General features: G+C 40.7%; 1 protein-coding gene across 2 annotated transcripts; it reads right to left on the bottom strand.

The window, feature by feature from the left end:
* Window positions 1-746: 746 nt before the first annotated feature.
* Window positions 747-27,410, bottom strand: zgc:165507 (monocarboxylate transporter 2). 2 transcript variants are annotated; one of them, XM_019267367.2, is made up of 6 exons: window positions 27,130-27,144; window positions 26,866-27,045; window positions 13,988-14,233; window positions 5,494-5,637; window positions 4,007-4,807; window positions 3,408-3,682 (listed from the first exon to the last, which is right to left on the bottom strand). In XM_019267367.2, the coding sequence occupies exons 3-6, from the start codon at window positions 14,202-14,204 to the stop codon at window positions 3,408-3,410; spliced, it is 1,437 nt and encodes a 478-aa protein (XP_019122912.1). In that variant the 5' UTR covers window positions 14,205-14,233; window positions 26,866-27,045; window positions 27,130-27,144. The 2 variants fall into 2 exon arrangements, with proteins under 2 accessions (XP_010752227.2, XP_019122912.1); XM_010753925.3 differs by having other exon boundaries at window positions 747-3,682; window positions 26,866-27,410.
* Window positions 27,411-27,605: the final 195 nt, after the last annotated feature.

Here is a 27,605-nt window from a genome sequence, read left to right on the forward strand (position 1 = left end):
TAAAATCATTATGTATCTTAGAATAAATGTTATGAACCAAAAATACATTAACAAATCTCATGGTTTTGCAGCACTAACAAGAATACCATCAGATTTCAAGCACATGTTATTTACTACACATTGTGACCAGAGAGGCATGTTAAGGACCTCTACAGCAGCAGCTCCCTTCAAATGAAACAACTACTTGAGACCTTTTAATATTGTTAATCATCTCATGACACCTTAGATTTATCCTGCGACTCCTTGGGGGTTCCCGACCCTCAGGTTCAGAACTTATTGATTAAACAGAACATGGAGCATGATTCATAAACTCTACATGGATGAAAAAAAAGGTCCATCAAACCATTACAAGGATGTGTTTTGCTCTTTATGTTTACTTTTACACAGACATACAAAGTAATTCACTGACAAAACCGCCACCAAAAAACAACAACAAAAAAAGTACTGAAGTTACACACAAAAGTGAAACCCTGAATGGTAATTTAAAAAAAAAAAAAAAAAAAAAAATCCACTTTCATCCACTCCATTTCTGAAAATGAGTGGATGAAAGGGAGGTTGGCTTTCCTTTATCTTTTGGTCTGTGTGGTTTGAAACCAGCAGGGGGCAGTGTTATTTGGTAGAAAGTGATTGTACAGCAGTCTTTATCTCTCATTGAGAGTCATCATGTACAATAAGTATAGTGACGTCTTGATTTTAGTAAATGAAGGTCAAGTTAGCATTCATAAAGTGTTGATGTTATTCATTAATCAAAGCTATAAAGAATACAGACATACTGTCGAAAAACGGCATGAAATGCTGGTGAACTAAGTGGATTATGGGATTGAATCTGAATAGCTAAGTTAAAGTTACACGTGTTAAATAATAACTGGGTTTGTCCACATGATGATGGGACACAACCAAGACTAGCTCATCTCAAAATGGTTCAAAAGAACTCTCAAAAATGTCAAGAGCTTAGTTAAACAAACAAAAGTGTGCAAATATTTCCAACTGATCTTATTTACAGTAAATGGCATAGCAAATATTCTCAACGTTGCTCTGCCATTAGCTTCAGAATTCATCCAGACAAATACAACGACCTCCAAGAAGGTTTCACAGCTACGTAGCGTTTGCTTGGCATGACTCTTAAGTGGACGGTACATGGTTGAGAACCTTCGCTACACAGCTGGAAATCCATTTTCATGACAACACATTCAACTATTCAAAGCTCAAAACAAAAGAAATGAGGACAATAACATTGTTCTTTGTTCATGACTGCTTTGATAGATTACATTTGTTATTAAAATGTGTTTGGCTTTGTTAGGACATCTGAGACGGCAATTGAGACCAAAAGCTTGAGATGAAATCTGATCAACAACACAGCAGGACACTCACAAAAACACATGGAATGGATAGAATATTGAACAAAAGTGACATTTACAGCAACATTTAGACTGTTACATAATACGGTATGTTCATCTGGTACATTTTGCACACAATACAAACATGTAGTCTTATTAGCATCAGTAATTAGTAGTACTATTCCATACTGGTGTGTTAATGATGTTAGTGAATTAGTTCATGAAAAGACTATACAGAATAACAATACTTAATCTCGTAGCTTCAACACTTGAATACAGAAATGTACAGAGACATATGGAGGAGATTAAAGTGACTTCTTGTGAGTTTTAAAGTTAATCACAGCAAATAACACAAGTGGATCACATTTAACACCTTAACATAGGTTGAACTTCGTACAATACTATTGAGTATTCACTGTACAACTCCCCTGCATTTGTTACATTACTTTTAAGGCAATGTATCAGAGAATGAAGTGTCAAGCTGACCACAAGACAAATATTATATTGCTCATGGGGTCTGTGTATAAAACCCGCTAATATGCAGATGGTTTTTGGTCATTAATACCTTATTAAGGCCCACAGAGGAAATTACATTCAACCATAACGAAAATCATTGAATTGCAGCAGTTTTATAAAGATGTTTGGGGTGAAGTATGGCCATTTCTATCATAGTGCAACATACTGTATACAAGTGCAATATGGAACAATAGACAACTGACAGGAAGCATTTCATGACTTGATCGAAAGTACTAAAGTGGGACGTTTGTGCAGGCTTTACTACACAACATTACAGTGCTCAGGCGGGCAGCAAAATACACGAGCACCAGCGTCACCAGCTGTGTACACATCTGTTCTCTATCTATGAAAAGTGGGAATTTTAGGGCACCCGGTTGCCGTATTAAATGCAGTGCAGTTAGGATTTTGCGTCCTTGCTTTAACACAAATCACCAGATGGATTAACCATTTCCAGCGCACTGGGATTGCAAACACTGCATTCATACTGTGAACACAAGCAACAAGTTGTCAGGAGTTTTTGCTTCCCATAAAGCTAAGCGACCAACCACATAACCAAATTTTTCAAGCTTTTGCTTCTATGAAGTTATTCCAGCCTTTCAAATCTCCTAAAAGAGGCAAAAATGCAACTCATACATCAAATTAATCGTGGCACAGTTAGTAATCAGTGTTACTCACAAAACTTCACCCTCGAATGGACACTGGCTGGTATTAGCATCAAACCTGTGCCTTCTACCCATCAAGAAATCATTTCACTGCCTCGTCTTATAAATGTAACCTTTGAATTTTTACCAAGACTTCATTGTGACGATGATAGATTCCATTTTTAACATGAATTCAGGTTGCTGGTGCTGTTGGAACAGTGACAACATGCTGACACTACATTCACGTCATATCGGAAGAATGTTTGTTGCTACAGCTTGGAATATTTCAACTTGTTGAAACAAAATCAACCAGAAACAAACTGCAGCAAATAATACTTAATTACTGATTGTCTGACTGTGAATGTAAATCATTTTCTAAAAATCTGCTAACATCTGTGGATTTGGTGCAATGTAAGCTCTTAGTTGATACAATTTCAGTTGGGAGCGTACTTTTCCCCCCAATTGCAGTCTTGTATTTACAATAAATCCGATATGAGGTGAACGTGGCAAAAAGGAAAATATATTTAGTAGTTTACTGTTTTCTATTCCATTTTCTGACCTCTTCACATGCATACATTATCTTACACTTTTCTCTCTGGTTAATATATCTGTTATACTCACTCTGACAAACAGACATAACAGCTCACAGCTTCCTACAACTCAATTGTTGCTTTGGCAGTAAGCGTTTAGAGAAGTGCAGACAACTCTGAATAGAACCTGGTCGAACACCGCAAAGCCCCGCTTGGCTTGGAGCTCAGTTTGATCGTAGGACGGTGCTAAAGGGAGGACGAGGAGGCAATCTCCTCGTCCTCCCGTCCTCGTCCAATCTCATCGTCGACGAGGAGGCAATGCAGAGGGAAACCAACATTGGTTTCCCTCTGCATTGCCTCCTCGTCCTACTCTGCAGCAACAGCTAGATGTTAGTTTCCCTCTGCATTGCCTCCTCGTCTTCTTTGTCAACCAGCTCTTCTGACGCCTGGGCTTTACCATCAGCCTCCTTCTGATCCCGAGCACGGTCTGGATCTTCCGTCTCAGTCTGTTTGTACATCTCTGCTTGCTTGCGCTCACGTTCTAAGAGTCTGTAGTTAATGAAGTTTCCAATGAAGAGCCAAATACTTGCCACAATCACAATAGCTCCACAGCTAAAATACATGTATTTGTAGTTTTTTGTGATATCGACCAGTTTGCCTGCAAGACAACACAAGGTTCAAAATGTTAAAGTATCAGCACAGTTATAAAATTGCTCAGTAGAATTGAGATGTAATGTGCAAAAAATGTCAACTATTATAAATCTACACATTCGAGGGTAGCCCTCCATTGCTACCATGGTAGCAATTGCCAACAAGGCACTGTGATTAGTCACTTAACAGCTTCAAAAAACACTACCTTTCTGGTGTGACTGGGGCTTAATCATGTTGTGAAATTAATTGACTAATAGCCAGAAATGCTAACACTTCATTCCTTCCAGGAAGTAAAAACCAACGTAAGTGAATGGAATGATCTCAGACAAACCTGCTAGTGGTGGACCAATGAGGACCGGGCAGCACTCCACAATGGTGGTGAGTCCAACAGCACTGGAGAATCTCTGAGCCCCAACCAGGTCCATCAGTGTTTCAAAAAGCACTGAGCTAACCATGCCAAAGGCAAAGCCAAAGAACATTGCATACACCACCAGACCTGTGTAGCTTTCCACCAGTGGACAGAGGATGTGGCACACCCCATTGTATAGCACCGCAAAGCTAAAGAAATATTGGATCCTGGGACGGACCCAGCGCGAGTTGGCCAATAGTCCCATAGATGGCCTGGCAAACATGTCGACAAAAGCCAGAATTGAGAGTAAAAAAGCAGCTGAGTACTCATCCACACCCATGTCCTTAGCATAGGCTGCAAGGAAGACAATAGGTGCAAAGAAGCCAAGGAACATGATGACATTACCAGACAGGTAAATGAGGAAACCACGATGCTTGAAGAGTGTCAGGTCCAAGTATTTGTTGACGGTTTGCCAAACAGTGCTCTTCTCTTTTGTTGTGGTGACGATGGCTAACTCTTCGTCTTTTTTTACTTTGCTAGGTGGCGGTCTCAGAGGCCTCATGAGGGAACCAGCCACACAGCAGTTCAGTAGCAGACCACCCAGGATGAGGAAGCTGCCTCTCCAGCCAAAGTGATTGAAAAGGTACTGGTTGAGAGGAGCCAAGGTGCTGAGGAACACTGGACTGCCTGCCATTGCCAGCCCGTTAGCAATGGGCCGCTTCTTATAGAAGTATTTGCCAATCATCGTCAGTGCTGGTTGCAAGTTGAAGGCTAGTCCAAGTCCTATGAGGAAAGATGAGAGAGGAACATCAGGCTTTTTACACATATTCCATTACATTATTAATGAATTAATTGAATCCCTGTAATGAGAATTACAGAGATCTGCCCATAGTGCCCTATTAAGGAGCCTTGGTGCACAGTAAGACAGTTTTCTCTCTACACGTACGTATTGATTATTAGAAGGTAGATTCATGTTATTTCATAGAGATTTAAATGTACTCTTTTTTTGATATTCGTACTGCATCTACAGTAGATCTCTGACATATGCTGAAAAGATTTCAAGAAGCCAATGAAAGAAAATGTCATGAGGTTGAACAAAATCATACCCCTACTATGAGTAATGCAGCAGCATGATAAAATTAAGGCAAGAACCAAAATAGATTGAATAAACAAAAACATGTTCTTCCTGGAACAAGGTTTTATTTCATTTTTGGGCATATTTGGCTTTATTGACAGTACAGTAGAGAGAGACAGGAAAGTTAGGGGAGGGAGAGGGGAAGGACATGTAACAGAGAGCCTGGGCTGGACTCAAACTCAGCCACTATGGTAAGAACTCAGCCTTTATGCATGGTACGTGCTCTACCAGGTGAGCTTACAGGGACCCAACAGTTATTTTTAACCTACTACTTAGAATTAGAGGCTAATCTAATTACCTCAAAATTTAGTTGATTGGATTTAGATGGACTTACCACCGATAACTCCTATGCAGAGGTAAAGCTGCAACACGCTGGTGCAGAAGGAGGCTAAGATCATGCCAGTGGCACAGAGGCAGCCCCCCATCATGACAATCGGCCTGCAACCATATGTATTGACCAGTATACTGCTGATGGGACCTAGAAAAAAAAAAAGGGAAGACATTAAATCAAGTTACATGTCTGATGTTTACAGTAGTCAGGATCACTAAGAGTGAGTGCATAATGATTTAATCTGGTTAGTGCTACATGCCAGCGGAAAACCAGCTTCTATTAATAGCAGCATTTGTGCTGTTTTAGTTCTTAAACAGCACTCTCATCATCGCTCAGATCAGTTCATTTAGATAACTGACTGTGTGCAGAATGAGAAAAGACTTGCATCTCTTCTATTTAATGTTTTGTTAACATACAGTTTTTATGTTTAGGCAAAAGCAAAGCTGTGCCAGAGATGTTTCTGCCAATCTCTTGAGTTTAATTGAGTTTAATTAGGTTGAAACCAAATCCCCAGTTTAACCATATTACCTAAATGACTTAATTAGAAGTCTAAACAAGGGTCAACTGTAATATTATTAACAAATTGTCCATAGTAACTATTAGGCCTTGTACATCAACTTCCTTGCAGACTAGATTCAGAGAACCATACTATAGTTGTGCACACTATTACTGTGTTTAAAGTGAAATTGTTGAACAGTATGATATGATATGTAATGAATGTCTGAGGTGTGTTCCTTCATTTTCATTGACCTGATAATCTGTGGGGTGGGGTTTGTTTTTCTAACCTTTCAGATCATCAAATTTCTATATCTCAGAAATGAACTTGCTGTTTAAAGCTTCATTTATTGATTTTTGCCTATCTGGGGGCACAAACACTGACCAATCTACACATCCAACAAAGATCATTCATTCGAATCATGTTTGTGTCCATGTGATGAATCTGAAGTCCAGTATTCACTCTACTTTTAGCTCTGGTTTAGTGTCCACCAACTCCAGGTACTATCTGGCTCTTTTGTAGTTAAATGTTACATCATATAGTTGCCAACTGTCAGTGTGCTGTTTAGTCAAAGGACCCTTGGTTTGTCAGAGTCTAAAACTAAAACACTAAAAACCAAAAGCAACTAGCTGATAGATGCTACAACACTCCATTGAGCTAACAGAAACTGCAGTTCTCTGTGGATGTGGAAAACATCTTCGACATGACGGTCATTTGATTAGTGCAGTTTTAAAAGGTTAGCATGACTGTGAGGAATGATAACAACATTTGTTGTAATTATAATTCAGTACTGCTCGCATCAAACAAGGCCACGGAATACATAATGGACAGAAAGAGCATTTCCATTAAAATGACCATGATGAGGCAAGTTTCCTCTATACTAATGACTCATCATCTGCACTCTGTTATAACTGGAAGTGTTGTTGAGTCTTCTAACAAGGCCAATCAAAACTATAACTTAAGAAAATCCAATACACTCTGAGGTAAGAACGGTTGTTTGTTTGTTTTTAAAGATATTTTTTGGTCTTTTTGAGTTTTATTTGACAGAGACAGCTGAAGACTGACAGAAATGTGTGGAAACAGAGATGGGGAATGACATGTGGCAAAGGGCCGCAGGTCGGATTCGAACCCTGGGCCGCCACGGCAAGGACTGATCTTTTACTTATGACTCAGCTCACTGAGTTTTGAAGTAAAAATAAGTTTTCGATTACACTGCTGCTGTGTTACTTTATGTTGTATTGTCTACATTTTTCTGGTATGAGGATATTTGATCCGTTTTATATATCTTAGTACATAACATCTGATGAATAATGTGGCTGCTCAAAGCACTTTTTAGCAATCTGTGCATCTCATAATTGACACCTTCCCCTATCCCTTTGCTGAATTTTAAGTACAGGAGGTGTGAATCGAAGAGGGAGAGAGAAAAGTAATGAAAGATGTATTTTTTTGAAATAATGCTCTCATTACCAACCAGAAGATGTATCATATTTCTGCCAGGCCCAGTGCAATTTAAAAAGCCACAACGGGCGAGGAGTCATCTGACTTAATTTGCTCTGCATGAATCTTTTTTCGACCTTGAGGAAAGTTCCCCTCATTTGCATCCACAGCAGTGATCAGTATTCTCGGGGGCTCGGCGGGGACCCGAATCGGCCGAGATGAGGAAGCCCCTGAGCCTGCACATTACATCCCTTGAAAAAGGCTTATCATGTCCTGGCCAGACACAGCGTGGACTTCATTACACAGTGGACAAAACCCCAAACTAAATATAACCACCTAGATCCCAAAAGGAAATGACACATATAGAAATGTGTCTAACAGTTTTTTCCATGACCCTTTAATGTGAGCTACAGCGAAGAGGCCTGCTACAGCTCACGATGTGAGGATGCTGGCTATCCATCACACTTCAAATAGGATAAAGTCGACAGAAATGGAAGCAAACAACTTTTAAAAGCTGCTCTGCTGAGAGAGACACAGACATGGTTTTCTGAAGTGACTGTGTGTCTGGCTGCCGACCCATTACACAGGTATTTACAGGGTCATAATGGAGAGTAAATCAGCTCCAGCCTGGTAATAAAACTTTTAAAATATTTCCAGGTTGACATGAGGCTTTTAGGTAATGTTTAGATCCGTGTAACAGCAAGCAGCATCAACTGGATGGGTTAAAGAAGTGGGGAAGTGTCAAACCCCGGATTCAGGAGGAGCAATGTGGATTCTGTCCTGGCCATGGAATAATAGACCAGACAGAATCTGAAGGCGCAGCCGAGGTGAGGAGGGTGTCCGGTTTTGGCACCTCAGGATTGCATCTCTGCTTTTTGCAGATGATGTGGTTCTGTTGAGAACCACAGACCGTGACCTTCAGCACTCACTGGGGCGATTTGCAGCCCAGTGTGAAGCAGTCGGGATGCAAGACAGAAACTCCAAAGCTGAAACCATGGTTCTCTGCTGGAAAACGGTGGAATGCTCCCACTGGGTTTGGAGTGAGTTGCTACCTCAACCAAGGGAGTTCAAGTATCTTGGGGTCTTATTCACCATTGAGGGAAAATGAAGCCTGAGATGGTGTGGTGTACCGGACTGTTGTGAGGAAGAGAGAGCTGAACCAGAAGGCTCCAATTTTCTAGTCCATCTACGTGCTCGTTAGCCGACAGCTGTTTATTGATATATCCAGCAGACACGGAGCAACATTAGCATTCATTTGGAATCATGATGGAAGAGTATTGACTCTCCTTTTAGCTCAATTTTGCTCTTTGGCAGAGAGATGGATTATCCATTTTGCTCACCAGCTAGTTGATAACTTTGTTAGTAATTTGTCGTTGTGTACATTCAGCTTTTAGAGCTTTTTCACTGCTGCAGCCAAAAATGGCACTAATCGGGGCGGTGTTTAGCTCAGTTGGTAGAGCAGTCGCCCCATGTGCAAAGGCTCAATCCTTACTGCGAAAACCCAGGGTTCAAATCCAACCCAGCTCTTTCCCCATCTCTCTCTCCCCACATTCCTGTCACTCTTCAGCTGTCTATCAAAACAAAGCTTGAAAAGGGCAAAACAATAATCTTTAAAAATGAATTTAAACAACATTGTTTTGATACTATACTAAAAAGAGCCTATATAATTGAGGAGAAGTGCAGCTTTAAATGTTTTCTCAGGAACAACATCTCCTTTACTCTGGACAATTCACAGGACTCTCAGCATTTTTCATTTGAATGACTTTATACTTAAGAAATAGTCCCAGTGCAAACTGTTCCCAGCATGCTCTGTGGATTATCCAATCTGCTGTGACATGCACACTAAAAGACTGCAGGGGCTCAGCGCTCAGTCAGGTTCATATGCGGTAAATCCAGGGACCCTCAAGGTGCTCTTGAAGTGGAAAGGGCTTTTCTTGTTCAGGGATTTTTATGCAGACTAAAGAGAAAACTTTTAAAAGTCTATTTAGTTGAGCGCAGTAGCTTAAACTGCAGACTTTTATGATAATACAGAGGAATTCTCTCAATGCTTTCCTAAAACAAAAATGTTTTTTGCTTCAGGATAAACCTATTTATCAAGTGAATCACGTCTGTTCTGTTTATTTGGAATCCTACCATCTACCCGTCTTCACAGACAGTGAATGTAACACAGGAGTGTACTGTTTCCTCGCTGCCTTGCCCAAGGTCAAGCCTCTCTCTGGGTGCATGGATTAGCGACACTGATCCAACACAGCCTGCAGCTTAAATGCGTCATCACAGAGCGACGCTCGCTGTGCTGAGAAATGTGTTGCTTTATGGCTGTATGATGCAATGCAATAAAGGATTGCCCAGTCATCTGCATAGCCAACCAAGCAACTGACTATAAAAATATGCAAAGACGGGTAAGGCTGTAATTTATTATAGGCGGGAACATGATATGGTTTGCAGGTGAAACTGTCTTCCAGGAAGTCAGGAACAAAACTGCACTGATATCAGGCTGGGTGAAGTCTTTGCAGCAACATAATATAATGTTAGTACAGTATAAACAGATCAGAATCTTGTGAGGGGTGGATCAGTTGGTTTCTTCTGATAAATGGGAGACGTGAAGTTAAAAGTTTTTACCTCTGTTAACACTGATAGATGGTAAAGACTTACAGACATGTGACATATTGTATGGCTTCCTATAATTCTGTAGAAACAGGTGCTATAAGGAGCTAAAACTAAATCATAACTGAACAGTTGGAATGATCTTTGTCCAGAAATGCAACCAACTGAACAGCAGTGTAGGTTTGCAACTAATGAGCCCATTCAACATTGATGAATCTATTTATGTTTTTTGATTGACTAAGAGGTGATTCTATAAAATATCAACAAACAAAATAAACTTTTGAAGTAAAGAAAGGTGTGTGAGGCTGTACTTTGTTAGCAACACAAAGTACAGTTGAGGCTTAGGGGGATGTCATGAGTTTGACAAATATTTGTTAATTTTGGTAAAAAAAAGTATGGTCAAACAGAAAAAAAAATGACACCACCATTTCAATTTGTAAGGCTCTAATGAGCAAAGATAATTAGTGATGGTTCAATCTGATATTTGACTGCTTAGTTTTTAATAGAAAATGCACTGTAAAAATATTTGTTGAGTAAAAACCTTCTGTGTTTCTGTTTTGGATGATTTCATTAATAAATTAGTAATTAATAAAAAGGTCCAGTGTGTAGGACCCCCCCCCTTCCAAGTGAGCAGGAGAAACTGCAGTGGCCGATCAATTAGCAAAAAACAGAAAATCCCATCTCTAGAGCCAGTGTTAGGGTTTGTCCGGTCCAATAAAAACAGTTTATTATATTTTAATTCCTGCCATAATCTGTAAATAGGGTCCACTAATTCTTACACACCAGACCTTTAAAACTGAAGGATTACACACACTTTAATAAGACAAAAAGGTTGGATCAACAAAACTGTGAAGCTAAAACCAAGATTGATTTTTTACTTTAGTTACTATGAGGTTAACAGTTTGTAGACACAAGGTTGGCACTGGACAGTAGTGATAAGTAAACGGTCATGTCTGCAATTTGATTTCGAGTAATATTTCTGGTTGCTCTTTATCAGGCAGCTTCATAATAATGACCAAGCTGTGTAAACCCTAACACACACACACACACACACACACACAGGGGAATTAGAAAGGTGCTAAACATTCAAACAGTGATTGCTTCTTCACTGTGAGGCAGAACAAGAGAACAGATGTTTAATGAATAGCTGATGAGTGCAATCAATATGAATAAATGAGTAACGCCGGCCGATCGCTTAGTAACAGCACATTGACGACATCACCGCACAGGAATGACATGCAGTCATTGTGAAGCTAAAGCAGCAGTCAGTGATCGGTAAAAACTGATGGCCAACACACTTCATGGCAAGCATAGCTCTCACTGAGGTCAGCCAAAATACTTGCTTTTTTAAATATAAGAATCCCTTTAATGTCGCTATTAAATAAATATTATCAACGTCTATGCCAAGTGGAACATTTTTTCAGTTGGAAAATGAACTGGGCCTCATTTATGTATCTATGTATTCAGTTAGCCTAAACTGCACAGGTTTGGTATAAATCATTTCGACTTGTTGAGTGCCACCTATCCATGAGAAACTCCAAACTTGTGAGAGTTAATCGCGACGCAACAAATTGCAATATGAAGCTACCGGTTCTGCTGCATTTATGGGCAAGTTTCCACTTATTTAAAGAGTAAAAAAAGAAGAACAAGACAGTGCAGAATCTGAAGTCTTGCTGTCAGCAGGTGAAAATAGAGCAATAGCAGTGTGAGGAGTGGTGTAAGGAATAAAAGAAAGAAGAAATATTACTGTAGCTGTCATAGCAGAGCTGGACTGTGTCGGAAATAAACTGGTTTCAATGCCAAAAAATGTCTTGCTGAAGCAGAGTGTACTATATTTAATTACAGCTTACGTTACAGGATTGGGGGTAACGGGGTAAGATTTGAACCGGGCACGACCTGCATTCACATCGGACATGGACCACTTTTCTTAAATGACGTACTAAGAACGTTTCTGTTCGTGCAGGTGGTTGTTGCATGTTAACGTCCTCACACATACCGTATCTTTGGCATTTCTTTACTTATCACATATCTTGCTACTTATCGGTCAATGCATATGCTGATAATATATTGTCATCAAGCTAATATTGACCTGATTTTGATTGAATGAGCTCTGTTTCAAAGAGTGAAATGAGTCACAATATTTGACTTAACCTTATGTAACATTTATGTATTAAAATCTTGACACTTGCAGTTATAAGATGTCTGAATGAAGCATTTACTAAATTCTTTTACTGCTCTTGGTGGAGGCAGCAGTATAACAACACAGGAAATAAGCTTTCGAGGCCTGCTGTTGACCAGTACAGACGGCGACAACAGCGGTAGATCGAGTGACAGGAGGATTACAGCGTGGACAGATGGCAGTCGTTGCACTGCCAAACAGAAGGCTGCGGAGCCAAAGTGTGAGATACAGCAGGTGATCAGAGCAATGTGGCGGTGAAGATGACCTGCTGGAAACATATTCTGACCCTTCAAAAGGCTCCTTATTCATGAAGCAACGCGTGACCAGCTGTAGCATTGTGTGGGTATTTCATATGCTAAAAGATTTTGCCTTTTTATGTGGAATTGAATTGGTGTTTGAGCTCCTTGATATTATTTATATTGGCATGCAGCAAGAACAAATCATTTAAAATGTCTTTAAAATTCATAAGAAGTATTGATTTTGTTCTATGCTGCATGCATTTGTAATAAATGCCTGTTTTACATGCCTGCTCCACGGGCCCTGAGTTAATTATTTCCCAAAATCAACATGTAAATTATAAATCTGTAAGTGATACTTAATGAATTCTCATTTGTTGCTTTAGCTTGGCTTAACATGGTGTTTTTCTGGTTGTCTGGAGGCTCAGCATGTGACTCTGTGGTTTCAAATCCAGGTCATGATCTGATGACACAACCTACTTCCAGCTTCAGTCTCCATCTTGTTATTTACTACTGAAACCAAACCACAATGATTCCAGCGAGACCGAAACACTTGAATAAATCAGACTTTCTGGCCTTTTGAATGAAGCATCTGCTCAGGATATAATGCACCCACCTCCTTGTAACACATAATCCTTAACAACAACAATGTGTGTGAGAAAATGTAATCCTCAAGAGATTCCCCCATTTTCATTTGGGTTAAGAAATCGGTAGCCTACATATTCTTTGTATCTAAATGTCCAACTAGGGCAGCACACCACTTTCATGCTTTGTATTTGAAGCATGTTGAATTACATTTTTCCTATTAAATAAAATCAATTTCAGTTGTGTACTTATTTGGACCAAAAAGAAGAATTGTATTATTTGTTCATCCATTTTTTCTAAGCACTAATACTTTGCAAGGTCACTGGGGGGCTGGAGCCGATCCCAGTTGACATTGGGCAGGGCTGGGACTAAAGCCATGAAAGAGACAGCTAACAGCTGGATACGCTCAACAGGTTGATAACATCTTCCTCATGGCAGTTAACTGGTTAGACCAATTTTTTTGCCAATACCATCTGCAAGCATACACCCTTGTCTACAAAACAAACACCAAGTAATGCCAAGTTTGTGCCATGTTGGACGGACTAGTTCGCACACTGTGCCAACAAGGCTGCATTTGGTTGACGAGTGGAAGCTTGAAAGCTTGAACTAGTTTGCTAGTGTCTACATTCTGACTGGAATACAAACCTAACAGCACGATGGGACTTACCAAATGCTAAATGGACAGTTTAAAATCATCAGTGGTTGATGGCCAACGCTAAGTGAGCTTGTTTCAAAAAGGAGTAAGAGGTGTTGCATCAACATCATTCTCGATAGCCTTCAGCCAGTCACCTGGAATCACCAGCTGTCAGATTTAAGTCAACTGTTTCACACTGTACAAATAGCTGCCTGCAGTATGATGATAGTTTTGATTTCAACACACTAAAAAGTAATGAGAATTCAAGTTTGAGCGCAACTTTAAAATGAGATGAAGATTTAAAAAAACAACAACCAATGACTTACCTGCAGCATACATGACCGCGAGCATGATTGAGGAGATCCATGCGATCTGACTGTAAGAGGCATCGAAGATGTTCTGGATGTCCTTGAAGTAGACTGTGATGGCTTTGGGGAAGGCATACGAGAAGCCTATGGATATAAAACATGCGAACACCACAGCCCAACCCCAACCGCCGTCTGGTGGGGGCACGGCGGGGGGATTCGCGGCTGGGGGCGGCATCACTGGCCCACCTCAACGCTGACTATTCACTGCAACGACAGAAAAGAGAGGGAGAGAGGAAATCAGAGAAACAACCAGCATTCTGTGCCCTTTCCTTTTCTTTCTACTCTGTGTTTTAACTTCATTTTATCCTGTGATTGATTATTGATCAGTCACAATGAGGCAGGCTCTTTCCTCCTCTCTCTAAAATCCTTAAGGACTTCAGAATGTGAGCAGTTGTTTGTAGGAAATGTCACAGATCATCACTGATGGTTTATAGATAAATCAGATCACCAGCTGCAGGTCATATTGACAGTATACAGACGGCTGTGTGATCATAAACACGGTGAAAAGCTTTGTCCTGCCAAAAGTACACATGTGACACATGAGAGAGAAGGACATACCAGAGGTTTGTATGCTTGAGAAGACATGTGCAAACATGTAGCACACACACAGTATGAATTATTGCTTCTAGAGGGCATGCACTCATTTTACCTGACCCCACCCAGCCACCACGTGGGAATGAACAGGGTGGAGGCTGTCAACTGAGAGAAGCGTAGTAGAAAAATCAGGTGCTGCTGGTGTACAAAGCAAACACACCCTAATTACAAGAAACAGCTGTTCCCAGCCGCACTTCACACAGCTGACTCTTTACAAGCTAACAGATGTGGAGAAACACACACACATTCACAGACACATCACAGCATTAGGGATGGGAATCCAGAACCGGATCCGTGTGTTTCAGTTCCATGGAATCGTTTGGCAGTTTATCCAACGATTCTCTTATCGATTCCAGCAAGCACGACTAATTACGGCACGTAACTTACGCAAGTTCGGCACGTGCAGTGCAATCAGTAGTAAACAATGTCACCCACTCGGTTCAAACGCTCCAAAGTTTGGCTGCATTTTACCAAAACAGACGGCAACAGGGCGACTTGCAATCATTGCAAAGTGGAGATAACAGCGTCGGGAGGGAACACGACGAACATGCAGAAACATTTGCGCACACAACATGCAATATTTTGAAATGAATGTCGTGTTTTTGACACGCTTTGGACTGGAGATGAATCTCCACCTAGCAGCATCAGCAGCAGCCAGGCTATGACCACCTCTGCAGTTACTACAGAAGGTAAATAACACACTTCCTACCATGTTAGCGCGATGTGCTGCTTTGTAAAACATGCTATAACAGTTCACATTAAACGAATGCCTTCTGCATTAGATTTAGAAGATGACCATGACGAGAGAGAGAGTCTGGCTGGCTCAGAGGCTGGCAGCTGTACTAGTACTCGTTCCAGTTCACTACCTCCTCTAGATGATGCTGATCAAACTGTTTGTTCTCCTTTTTTCCCCAAATGAGAATCAATAAGAGAATCAAATCGTTAAGCAGAATCGATAATGGAATCGGAATCGTAAAAATCTTATCAGTTCCCATCCCTACACAATGTACAACAGGCATCTGTTCATTGGCTTCACCTTTCTACATCAGCCCTGATTCATGTAGTATTAGCTCATGGTGCATACTAAAATGATGGCCCCCAGTGGAAGAAACAACATGTTTACATTACAGTAATTATTTGAGATTAACCAGTCTAGACAGCTGTGAAATAGTTCACACAAGTTATTGCGACAGATAACAGACCAGAGACAAGTTAAAGGGGCACTCCACAGATTTTACAAGGTCAGTTCACTTCACATGGTTAATAATACTCAGTCTGTAGAAAATACAGTGTTCTGTTTGGATTTTATCTCATGTCCGGTCAAGACCACAACTGTGAGAATATCACCAAATTGCCTGCATACAGCCTTGTCTATAAAAACGAATAAAGCCAATGAAACCCAACCCTGAACTCTTCCGTCACAGTTAACTTCTCAGAAAACCATTTTTGAGTGATTCCTCCTATGCATAAAAGGGATTCATACAGCTATTGAAATGACATGAAATCTGATGTAAGTTTTTGAGTGACAGCCATATGAGCAGGTTGAAAGGTCCTTTGAAGCTTTGGTGCTTCTGTTGCTGACAAATAGGAGCCAACGCTGGGGAATGTGGGTGGAAGTCTCTGTTTTACAGCCAGTCTCATTTAAGAACAAACGCTTACAGAGGAAAGGGACACTTGAGTCTTGAAGGGACACCTGAAAATCAGCTCTCAACATCAATAAATAATGTTGCTCTTACCAGATCGGGTTGTGACAATGCTGTAGAGACTCTCGCATACCAAGTTCTCCTCTAAGTGTCGGGAAGCCATGAGATGACTCACTGTTGTGCCGATAAAAAACATCTGCCAAGTTTTTGGAAACATAAATAAGTTTGTCACTAGAGTGTCATACAGGTTGAAGAAATAGAAGGGAAAATAAACAGCAGCTGGAGGCCTGAATGGAGGCTGGAGAGTGTTGGTGTTCATCAGACACTGATAATTCTGATTCCTTTTAACAGTAAAGCAATATCACATGAGAGGTAATGAAGTCGTACTGAACATCAGCACGGGTGTGATTCTGTCATAGGCCGAAGATAATCACAGGCTTTGATACAAAATGTAAGGTTTGTACAGAAACACTTTTTTATGGATTATATTGATGCTAAATTGACATGAAGACTGTCCCCATGTGACGTTCCTTATCTCACGTTTGTAGAGTGTTTTTTAGTGCATCCTAAAGAATTCTGCTTAACTGTTACACACTGTGCTACAAATCTCTACGCAAATCATCACATTTAAATAAATGTGACCGCAATGATGAATGAGGTTATTGTTTTTGAAACTAATGCTTAACCAAGGTTTAACAACAATAGGTGGAGCATGCATTAACACTAAGTTTGTTTTGGTCTTTCATTTTGTAATGCCAGTTGCCTAAACATTACATGTATAGCATTGGAACATTAGTATTGGTAATACCTGGTTTTAACTGGGTGGATGACTGGATACTAAATAAACATCTCTTAGTGCGAAAACCAGCCTGGTGAATGGAAATCATCCTCTGTGTGTATCTCATGTATTACCCCTTTAATCAAAGTTAGAGATTATGCCTTTTTTCCACAGTTCCATACAGTCTATTTAATCCACACTAATCAGATTACAGGCGGTCTGCAGAAGCACTCAGTGTAGATACTGGTTTTTTGATTGATTGAGCATGGCAACAATGCACGGACGAGCTGCAGAACTCATAAGCAGCTTAAGTTGGCGGGTTTGAATGTGAAGCTCCGATGTGAATGACCGTAAAAGTAACAGCTGAGGAGAATGTAAAGAAAAGACAAACTTTCAGACAAGCCTGATGAATTCAGTTTACAATCAACTGTACGAGTACAAACAAAGTCAAACAAAGCAAAGTCACTGCTGAGTCACTACAATGTCAATATTTCCTTATCCAGATCCTCTCTGCTGTGTCCTTCACCTGACACCACTGAGTAAAAGAGCAGCTGACAGAGGAGTGAGTGACAGGCGGCGCACACACACACACACACACACACTCTGAACAGTGTATTAAAACACAAGAGAGTACCAGGTCAATTGATCTCTGGTGACACCCAAGTCCAACAACTGCGGTTTGTTGGGAATCACACCCACAGGACAGACTTCAGTATTACTTGAAGACATTGCAACCACTTGTTATTTTCATAACGGATTATTGATACCTGCAAGGAAATTCTTCTTCACATAAAGGTTCAAAGGTCAGCAGCTACATGCCAGCCAGCTCTTATTCCACCCCTCATCAACCAGCAGCCCTGGTGGGTATTTGGTGTCACTTCTTTGTATAATTAATAAAGGGCCAGCTTACTGTTATCTTCAAAAAAAGGGATTGAAGATATTAAGCCTTGATTCGGCCCACAAAGTAAAGTAAAAGCAAAGCTCCGTCTGTGTCTACACAAGACTTGGTGTAACATAAGCCGGTAGTGCTGTAGTCAAGACCAAACCAGAATTTATCGAGACAAGAGCAAGACTTTGAGGGATCGAGACCAGGTCAAGACCAAGACCAGACAGTATGCGGCATACTTAGGTAGCTAACAAGTAGCTAATATTCGCCATATCTCTTTGGGTGAGGCCCTCACCACCTTCTCAGTAAGCGTATTGCAGGATCTCAGTGCGTTTTTTTGGATGCTGTTACGCAGATATAATCTGTTCGGGGGGTCCAGGGGCTCCACCAAAGAAAATGTTAATACATTTTAAAGTTACATGCATCAGTCCCGTGAACTTAGAGAACAAAATTGAGAGGTGAGATCTTGAAAGAACTTTGTGCTCTTGTGAACAATTTCACCTTGAACACACTGGTTGTAAAGGTACAATTTCCTTTCAGACATTTTCAAATATTTGGCTTGGCTGAGTACTTGAATGTTAATATTAAAAGGTGTTCCGATCAGGATTTTGGAGGATTTTGATGTTAACTCACAAATGACTTTAATGATCATCATGCTTTTTATTTTATTTATTTATTAAAAAAAAAAGAAGAAGAAGAAGAAGAAAAGTTCAGTTCCAAAACTGAACTAGTTCATATTCATTTCTTTTTTTTCTTTTTTCTTTTTTAATGACTTGCTTTATAAAATACTGAGTTTGATTTCTTGGAGGAACTTTGCAGCTGTTAGTTCATGGTTCCTCTGCTGTACCACACAGGTGTTTGCTCTATAACTACAGCCTGTAGAACAACTATTGTGAACTAAATAAGAAATTAAATAAATAAAATCCAGAGCCCTCTTTGTCTGAAACTGAGACAAAGCTGAGTAAAAATGCAGTCGATTCCGAGACGAGACCAAGACCTTAGAAAAGTAGCCTCAAGACCAAGGTCGATTTCGAGTACAACACTGACAGTTTTGATTAAAACATTAAATTGCATCTTGAGAAGAACAACTAAAATACTCCTGTATGCTCCATGCTATCCATGCCAACATGCTCACAGTGACAATGCAATTGTGATTCTAGTGGGTTTAGCATGCTGATGAGAGAGAGACATGGAGCAAAGGGCCACAGGTTGGCATTGAAGAAGACATACTTTATTAATCCCATGAACGGGGAAATTATTTTTACACTCTATTTATTTACATGCATTTTACAAGTACAACAGTACAAGGCATAGACATGCAATTTTGGAGAGAGATGGTGGAGTGATGGGCAGCCCCCCTGAGAAGCGCCCAGCGAGCAGTTAGGGGGGGTCGGTGCCTTGCTCAAGGGCACCTCGGCAGTGCCCAGGAGGTGAACTGGCACCTCTCCAGCTACCAGCTTCCAGGATGCCCCGGGGACCCCCAAAGTCATTACAATTCAGCCTGAGGGGGACATGAAAGTCTGAAGAACCAAATTTCATGCAAAAACATCCAAAAGTTGCCAAAAATTTAAACCTCATGGTGGCATAGGTTTCATCAACAGGCAACTTTCAACGCACGACAGACATTGCCATCCTGCACAGCACTTGGCTAAAAACAAGAGAGTATAGGTGTCAATGAATTGCTACAGTGTCAAAAACAATACAAAGTCATGTCCAAAAATGCATGTACTTGAGATGGCCTTTTGCCTTCACCTTGGTGAGCCGGTTCAAACAACAGGGCTGAGTAAGTCAGCAGTGTGGAGAAGGCGGGAGTACAGGAACCAAAATAGTGTGTCTGTAATCAAATCATCCAACTGGCCAAATTTCATCAGACCGGGTTACATTGTACTGGATTGCAAGAGTGCAAGAGTGAAATCTGTCTGTGTCTGTATGTCCTCCAAGGGCTTTTCTTAGTACCCTGGCAGAAAGCCTCAAACACGGCCTTCTTTGTAGCATGACCATACACAGTATTTAATTTACAACAGGAGCCCAGCTGAGACCCCAGAGTTTCACTCAAGGAGGTGTAGATAGGTGTGGCTATCAAAGTTTCTGAAATTTGCACAAGCTTTGCATTATTTCCCAGCATCAAATCTTTACTCCCTGAATTGCTGTGGCCTACCTGCTGTACTTTGTTTTCTTTATGTCCTATGTGTTGCAAGTATTTTTAAAAATTACTCACACATTTGTCCATTTACACATCCAGCAACATTAGCATTCAATTAAAGTTGTGTTTCTGATCAATATTCACTCTTCTTTCAGCTGAGTTCTCCACCAACTCAAGAAAGATCTGGCTATTGTGTTGCTAAATGCTACACTATGTTCACTGGCTAGTTGCTAACCAAGCTTTTTGCTACAAAATCAGCTTCCAGCGTCTAGAAACGAAAGAGAGCCATGAGACTGAACCAAAATAGCTCTGAAAATCAAAACAATAAGCTGAAAGACACAAAAACGCAGTAAGAAGAAATGCAGATCCTTTATGGGTTCATCAATACAAGCAATTAATTGTTCACATGACACAGTCATCTGATCCTTGGTTAACACAGAAATATTGACTAGTGCTGCTTTAACTGAAGCAATAATTCTCATTTGAAAAATGAGTGATTATTCTTATATAATGGCTAATTATATACGAGGTAAGAGGATTAGGGCCACATGTGGAAAATATATTTGAGTTCTGAGTTTAAATTTTTTACTTTAAACTCAGAGCTGTGCTCCTAATCCTCTTCCATAATTAAGAACTCCTGGGGTGAAGAACTACCTTATATTTTGAGACATACCAGGACTTCAGAATTCAATACAGTTAGACTTAAAGCAAGAAGAAAAGAACTGCAAATGTACAGAGCAGAAGAAAGATTACTTTTTTCTACTTTCTCAGGCAGTGATCATTTAATTACCATTTCTTAATATGGGCTTTTGTGAATCCTTGTAGGGCTAGAAGTGTAGTGAAGGACAACAGAAGGGTAGCTGACTGACAGGTGTCTGGCATGGGAACGTGACTAAATTAGAGTTAGGGGGTAAAAAGACATTCCTTTAAGACATGTATCCTGAAAATACAAAGCCTATTATTTGTTGAAACCTTAAGCATTCAGTAGTCCCTGTTCAGATAAACAAGTGCTGTAAGCCCCGTCACACTCAAGGAAACTTGACCTCTACAGTCAGTGACTGCCAGCATGACCCTTACGACACCTGCCCCCACCCACTCACCCAAGTCTCATGATGGGACTTTAGTTATGGCAACGCAAGATTAGCTCAAAGGTAACCTTCGAGTAACACTACTCACTTTGCTTCAGAAATAGTTCATCATTAGCCCAATCAGCAACTCCAAATGTTAACTAAACCACACATTTGATTCATCTTATCAACACGACATCTAATCTCACTGCAGTGATGCAGTAAACACACTTGACCTTGGTCTTGGTCTTGCACACCAACAAACGTGAGAAATGTCACAGAAACAATGGCTGCCTATATAAGCTGCTTTCTGGTCAAAAAGGCCACAGGCAGGGGGTCTTCCTGTTAAATATTCTAAGACCATAATACTCTTTCTACTCAATTGTCAGACTCTGCACTTTGAAGCCTTTGGGCTAATTCCTGAGGAAGAACCTTGATTAAAAAACTTTCAAGTGAGCCAATAAACATCCTTTCAACACACCTCTGACCACTAAAACTGAACGGCAAACCTCAGAGGAAGGTCCAGACTCCCATGTATTTATTAGTTCTTTTGGGGTTGAATTTACTAACAGGAAAGGCGCTTCTTGTTAGTTTGACATCAAGAGATCAAATCTGTGAGAGAAAAAAAACTGCAGTAGTAAGGATGTCCTTCCATTTAACTTCTTTCCATGTGGGCTGCCAACACCCACATCCAACATCCAATCCCAAGCTGCTGCTCCGCTCCACTCCTCTTCTCTGAACACGTGATGAAGCCCAAAGGCACTGAAGCTCTGTTACATGTTGAGCCTCATGACTTAAGATAAAAGGCATGGGCATTTGCTTACATAGCAAATTAAATATCATACATCAAGCATTTAGCAGAGCATCTGCAGATTGTGGAGATTAAACTGAAGTGCTGACAAAAAAAAGGTACCATACAGCTGCAGACATGTTATGTAGTCATGCAGAAGAAAATCCCTCTTTAGAGAAAATACTCCTGGTCTGCATCCTCTGCCAGAAACCATCAGTATACTGTTAGATTCTCAGCTTCCAACCATGTCTATAAACTTGTCCAGTCTTTTCAATTAGGAACCATCTCCAGAGTCCAACAGTCTGACCTTGAAAAAAATAATCCATACCTTTATATTTTCAAAACTGGTATCAACATCTATATCCAACTAGTCCAGAACGCAGTAGCTAGGCTTCTAACCGGCTTCAACAGGCGATCACATTTCACCAATTTAATCTCCACTGGCTTCCTGTGCATTTTCAGATTGATTTTAAGATTTTAAAGCTACTGATCATTTTTAAAGCCTGTCAGGGTCTGGCCCCTTACTATATTGGTAGCATGTTAACCCCGTATGAGCCAGTTCATAGCCTTAGGTCTGTTGTTTTAAAAGGTGCTATATAAGTAAAGTTATTATTATTATTCATCACGTGACACTGAACCTTTGATTCCTAAAATGAAGGTTAAGAATTTAGTTTTTTTGCTTCTGCCATCTGCAACCTATAGAAACTACATCAACAGTGAACCTGAGGAAAAGGGCTTTCTGAATGTACCCACACAGTTTGATTGACAGGTGATCTCTGGGTGGTAAAGTGCTTAATTAAAAGCCTGCCAATTACTTAATTAGCAACTGCTTGCTGCTTTTAAAGTGGGATTTGACAGCTCTTCCATAAAAACCTAGACTTCTAATTATACCTACACGTTGTTTTATATGTTGATGGATACTAGGGATGTGTGGTCGCAAATGAGCCGATTCTTTTAAGTGAACGTTGGGAACCGGCTCCTGTCCACCCGCCAGCCATTCTTTTTTTTTTTTTTTTTTTTTGTGCTGCGGGCGTTTGCTACGGTGTCATGCGCATGCTGTGCAACCAATCATGTGAGGATTGACAAGGATCATACCACCAAGCAGGGAGGGCTGGGGGTAGCAGCGCTGAGATGGTGACAGGAGACAAGAGGAGGGAGACATGCTGAAGGAGAGAGAGGAGTGAAGACTCTATACCAAAAACATTGTGGTTTTATTTGTCCAGATGTCAGTGCTGGGCATTAACAAAGCACATTTACTTGAGTGCAGTTATTTAATATCTCTTTTTTCAGTATTTTACTTGTTTTGTCAGGTGTGCGTGTTTAAATAAAAAAATGAAATTGTCAATACCTGTCCTTTTTTTTTTATTTCTGTGCTTAGGTTTTAATAGGCATTTCTATTTACTTTGTGTAGCAGAGTGGTTTTTCAAACAAGTTAGTGCATTCATTGGGTGGTTTCAGAGAGTTACAAGGGATTTTACAACTGTAAATGCAATTGGCTACAGCAAATTATTGAAATTTAAGTGATATGCAAGTCATAACATTAAAAAGGTATAAGTGGTAAAATGAAGAGCTGTCTGGGAGCCGAAAGAGCCGGCTTCTTGGTGAACTGAGTCAAATGATCCGGCTCACTAAAAAGAGCTGGAATTCCCATCACTAAGTTCTCTGGTGGAGAAACTGCAATAATGACAGTAAATGACTTCAAATTCATCTTCTCTGCTGCAACTACTTGTTACTTATTCAATGCCATCATCACCAATAGCCAACTAATAGCCACTGATATATCAGTCTGGTCCAAATTCCCCAAAATATCCAAATTAAATGTTTCCTGTCTGAGTCTTCACTGTCAAATGAAATCACACTGTTCATTACGAGACATTCATGTAATGAATTTATTTTATTTATTATCCTGATAGACATGGGGTCAGATATGGAGGGAAACCTGTTAAAGACATCTTTACACAACAGGACGTTTTCCAGACAAACAGGGTGAAAAATGACAGTTTGGGCTACTAAAGGATGCCAACTGTCTCAAATGTGGACTCTTTATTATACTAATTAATTAATTTGGATGTCATTGTGTTTAATAGTAGCAGATGGTTTTAATGCAGAGTATCACTGCTTGTTCTGTAACTGTCAGTTTGCATACAGTAAGTTTGTGTCCACAACAAACGTCCCCCAGGGAAAATGGACGAGCTCCAGTTTTTGAAACTTTATCCAAAAATTAAAAAACAGCCCCTGAAATAAATTCAGGTAAACAAGGTACACAACTAGTCACTGGAGTTAACTCACCAAGAAAACTGGACAAATATTTAAACCGTATATGTCAAACACCTGACTAATGAAACGTTCAAAAAGGTTTGACTTTGACGCTCTTGCCACATGATCTGAGAGGCCACCGCTTCGAGGGAAACAAACAGTGTGGGCAATGACAACGAAGAAGGGTTACCTACACAAACAAGAAAAACAAGACCGAACAAAAGGCAAAGCGTCTCCACTTTCAACCAAGGGGAACTCAAATATTGAAGGTTACCAGGAGGAACGTTATTTTAACCTTAGGTAGAAATAAACACTGTGCAAGTCTACTACAATACTGACTAATAGAGCCCAACCAATATATCAGCCAGCCAGTATCAGCAACGCCGACTAGGATCGGTTGATGTTAAATTAAAGAGCGTTTGACTTAAAAGTCCAGTGTGTGAGATTTAGTTCATCTATTGGTATTAAGTAATGTACTACTTAAGTTTTTATTAGTGTATAATCACCTGAAAATGAGAATTGTATTTTCGGTACCTTAGAATGAGCCCTGTATAGACAGAGGGAGCGGGTCCTCATCCAATGAGCCCGCCATGTTGCTACAGTAGCCCAGAGCAGACAAAACGAACACTGACTCTAGATTCTCCTACAAGCTTGGAAGGGGAGGGTGAGGTGAGGGGTATTCAGTTCTACTAACTTCACCGCTCTGTGCCACTAAATTCATCCCACACACTGAACTTTTAAATATTCATTAATAAAGTTATTTATTTAACAAATCGGCCTTCTGAGTATCTCTGTGTAGTCATTTCGGTGCACAATCGTTCATCCCAGCTGAAAGAATTCACTGTATCTGCTGCCAGATCAGTCTCATACTGGTCAGGCTCTAATAATACAGCTTAATCCACAATGTCCTTAATAACAAAAAACTATGTTCAAGGATGCAACGTCACTGACCTGAGTTAGGTACTGAGGTAAACATTGCCCTTGGAGCACTGTGTGATAGAAGATCTCATCTTAAACACTGCACTTATTTATTCAGATGAGATTAATACCCCTTCAATGTGTGTACAGTAATTATGAGCTTCTACCAGCAGCAGGCGAGCTTAGCTCCAGGAAGTGACTGCATCTGGCCAAAAAAGAATCCGGCACAGCCCTCCATAAATCCATATAACTTTTACAGTTCACCTTGTGTACAGGTTCAACACAGAGGAATTGATGTAGGTGAGAGGTGTCGAGGGGGGGGTTCTGTTTCCTTTGGACGGAGCCAAGCTAGCTGTTTCAGTCTTTGTGCTAAGCTGGGCTAAGCTAACCTGCTGCTAACATGAGATTACATTTATTAATCTAACGCTCAGCACAAAAAGAGTATTTCCACAAAATGTTGAACTATTCCTTTAAATGGAAGTCGTTTTCCAGTTGGAGGCTAATTTTGCCTTTGTCTTAAATCTTATTGCAAGTCTTCATCTGATGTAAAGTCCCTTTACGGTTCAACAGTTGTCATTTCCAAAAGTAACGGAATAAAGTGATGTTTAGAAGAAGGTAAAGACATATGTCTTCACCATGTAACTTTTGAGAGCAGAATAATTGTAAATGACAAGTTGAATTTATAAGAAATGAAACAAACTTTGTCTCATTTCAATACAATCAGGCGTTCTGCTGATACAGTTCTACTTTAGTCTGGTATGACCATTTTCTTACGGAGGCTGATAGTACCTCATGTTAGCCAGGTTGAGATAAGTGTGTTCTTTACAGTATGCTGCAGCCTACTCTTATCTTTTCTGGCTCTGGCAGCTGTTCAGTACTGTGAACTTTAAAGTGACTGTGATGCTCTTCCACAGCAGACAGTAGCTACAAGACATGGAAACAGAAAATGACTGTTTATGTCATTGATTACTGTGGAAGAGGATTAGGGCTGCTGTGAGTTCAGAGTTTAAAGTAAAAAAAACAAAGTATATAATGTCATAATTCTGAGTGTGTCTTTTTCAGAAGTCAATCAATGATTCACATGTGGCTCTAAGCATCTTCTGTAGCACACAGAGCTGTTGGGTCTAAATAAAAAAGAGCACTTTCCGAGGAAACAGGCACAATGTGACATGTTCAGTTATTTATACAGCTCACCAGCTGACCAGGAGTGAGTCCTCTCCTGGTGCCAAACATGGGCCTACTCAGGACAAACACGTCTTTGGATAAGAATAGACTGGGCTGTGATCTGTCATTCTGAGAAAACCCTGGAAAAGTTCTATCACCGTTTTCCTGGTGGGGGTCGATTCTCCAGCACTGCAGCCTGATCATATGATGCTGCTGATGTAAGAAAGGGGACCGGATGAAGCCAGTCGGCATGCTCAGGGCCTACATGGAGTGAGGCGGAGGCTCAGAGTCAAAGCAGCTCAAAAAAGTCCATCTTCTTTTTATCCAAATCATTTTTATTCCTGTCTGACTGACTGCTCGGACAGGGATTTTCCACCTCTCTCCAAAAAGCTCCTGAACGCATCACAACATCTATTCAAACATCCGTCAGGGACACTCACGCCTCGCTGTGCACACATTTTTCATTCATTCAGCCAACACATGCTCATCTGCGTCCCGAAAAACCGCCGAAAGCCCGGTTAATCCTGCCGATCACCGGCAGCCACGGCTCGCCTTTCAGCGCCGTCAGCGATAAACATGCATTAAACGTTACTTTACCTTTTTGAAGGGGGGTGGGTGGATGGATGAAGGTGTGTGTGCGTGTGTGTGTCCTGTGCAGGCTGCCGCTCGGTGACCTTGGAGCAGAGAGATGCGTGTGTCTGTGTTGTGGACTGATCTGTGTTTGAATCCTGAGCTGCCTGACGTGGATGTGCTGCGGGCTGCAGAGGGCGGCGCTGCCTGCTCACCGAGCACAGACCTCCTCCCGGAGAGGACCGAGCACAGACCTCCTCCCGGAGAGGACGCTGCCCGCTCACCGAGCACAGACCTCCTCCCGGAGAGGACGCTGCCTCTGGGCTCCGAGGTGACAGTTGCAGTTGCGATAAGCGCAGATAGAGCAACACAGGCTGCAACTGAAGATTGCTCTTCTGTGATATTGTTTTTAAAAAATGGCGACCACATGTTCCCCAGCACCCCAGGATATCTAATTTACTCTCACAGAAGACAAAGAAAACCAGCAGCATGCAAACAGGAATCTCAAACAATCCCACATTTGATGTTTCTGCTTCAAAGTAAATAATCAAATCACATCATTTTTATTTTTATACCCCAAAGTCACAAAGTCCATTTTCCTCTGAGGCTTTACAATCTGTACAGGGAGTGACACCCTCTGTCCTTAGACCCTCGGTTCCAGTGAGGAAAAACTTGCCCACAAAAAACCTTTAACAGGGAAAAAAGGTGGAAGAAACCTCAGGAAGAGCCACAGAGGAGGGATCCCTCTCCCAGGACGGACAGAATTT

The sequence above is a fragment of the Larimichthys crocea genome, chromosome XII (genome assembly GCF_000972845.2).
Source record: "Larimichthys crocea isolate SSNF chromosome XII, L_crocea_2.0, whole genome shotgun sequence".
Lineage (NCBI taxonomy): Eukaryota > Metazoa > Chordata > Actinopteri > Sciaenidae > Larimichthys > Larimichthys crocea.

Coding starts and splice junctions, on each gene's coding strand:
- zgc:165507 (XM_010753925.3), bottom strand. CDS start 14,204: ATGCCGCCCCCAGCCGCGAATCCCCCCGCCGTGCCCCCACCAGACGGC. Junction 5,638..13,987: donor CGCGGTCATGTATGCTGCAG/GTAAGTCATTGG, acceptor TTTTTTTTCTAG/GTCCCATCAGCAGTATACTG. Junction 4,808..5,493: donor CTGCATAGGAGTTATCGGTG/GTAAGTCCATCT, acceptor CTTTCCTCATAG/GACTTGGACTAGCCTTCAAC.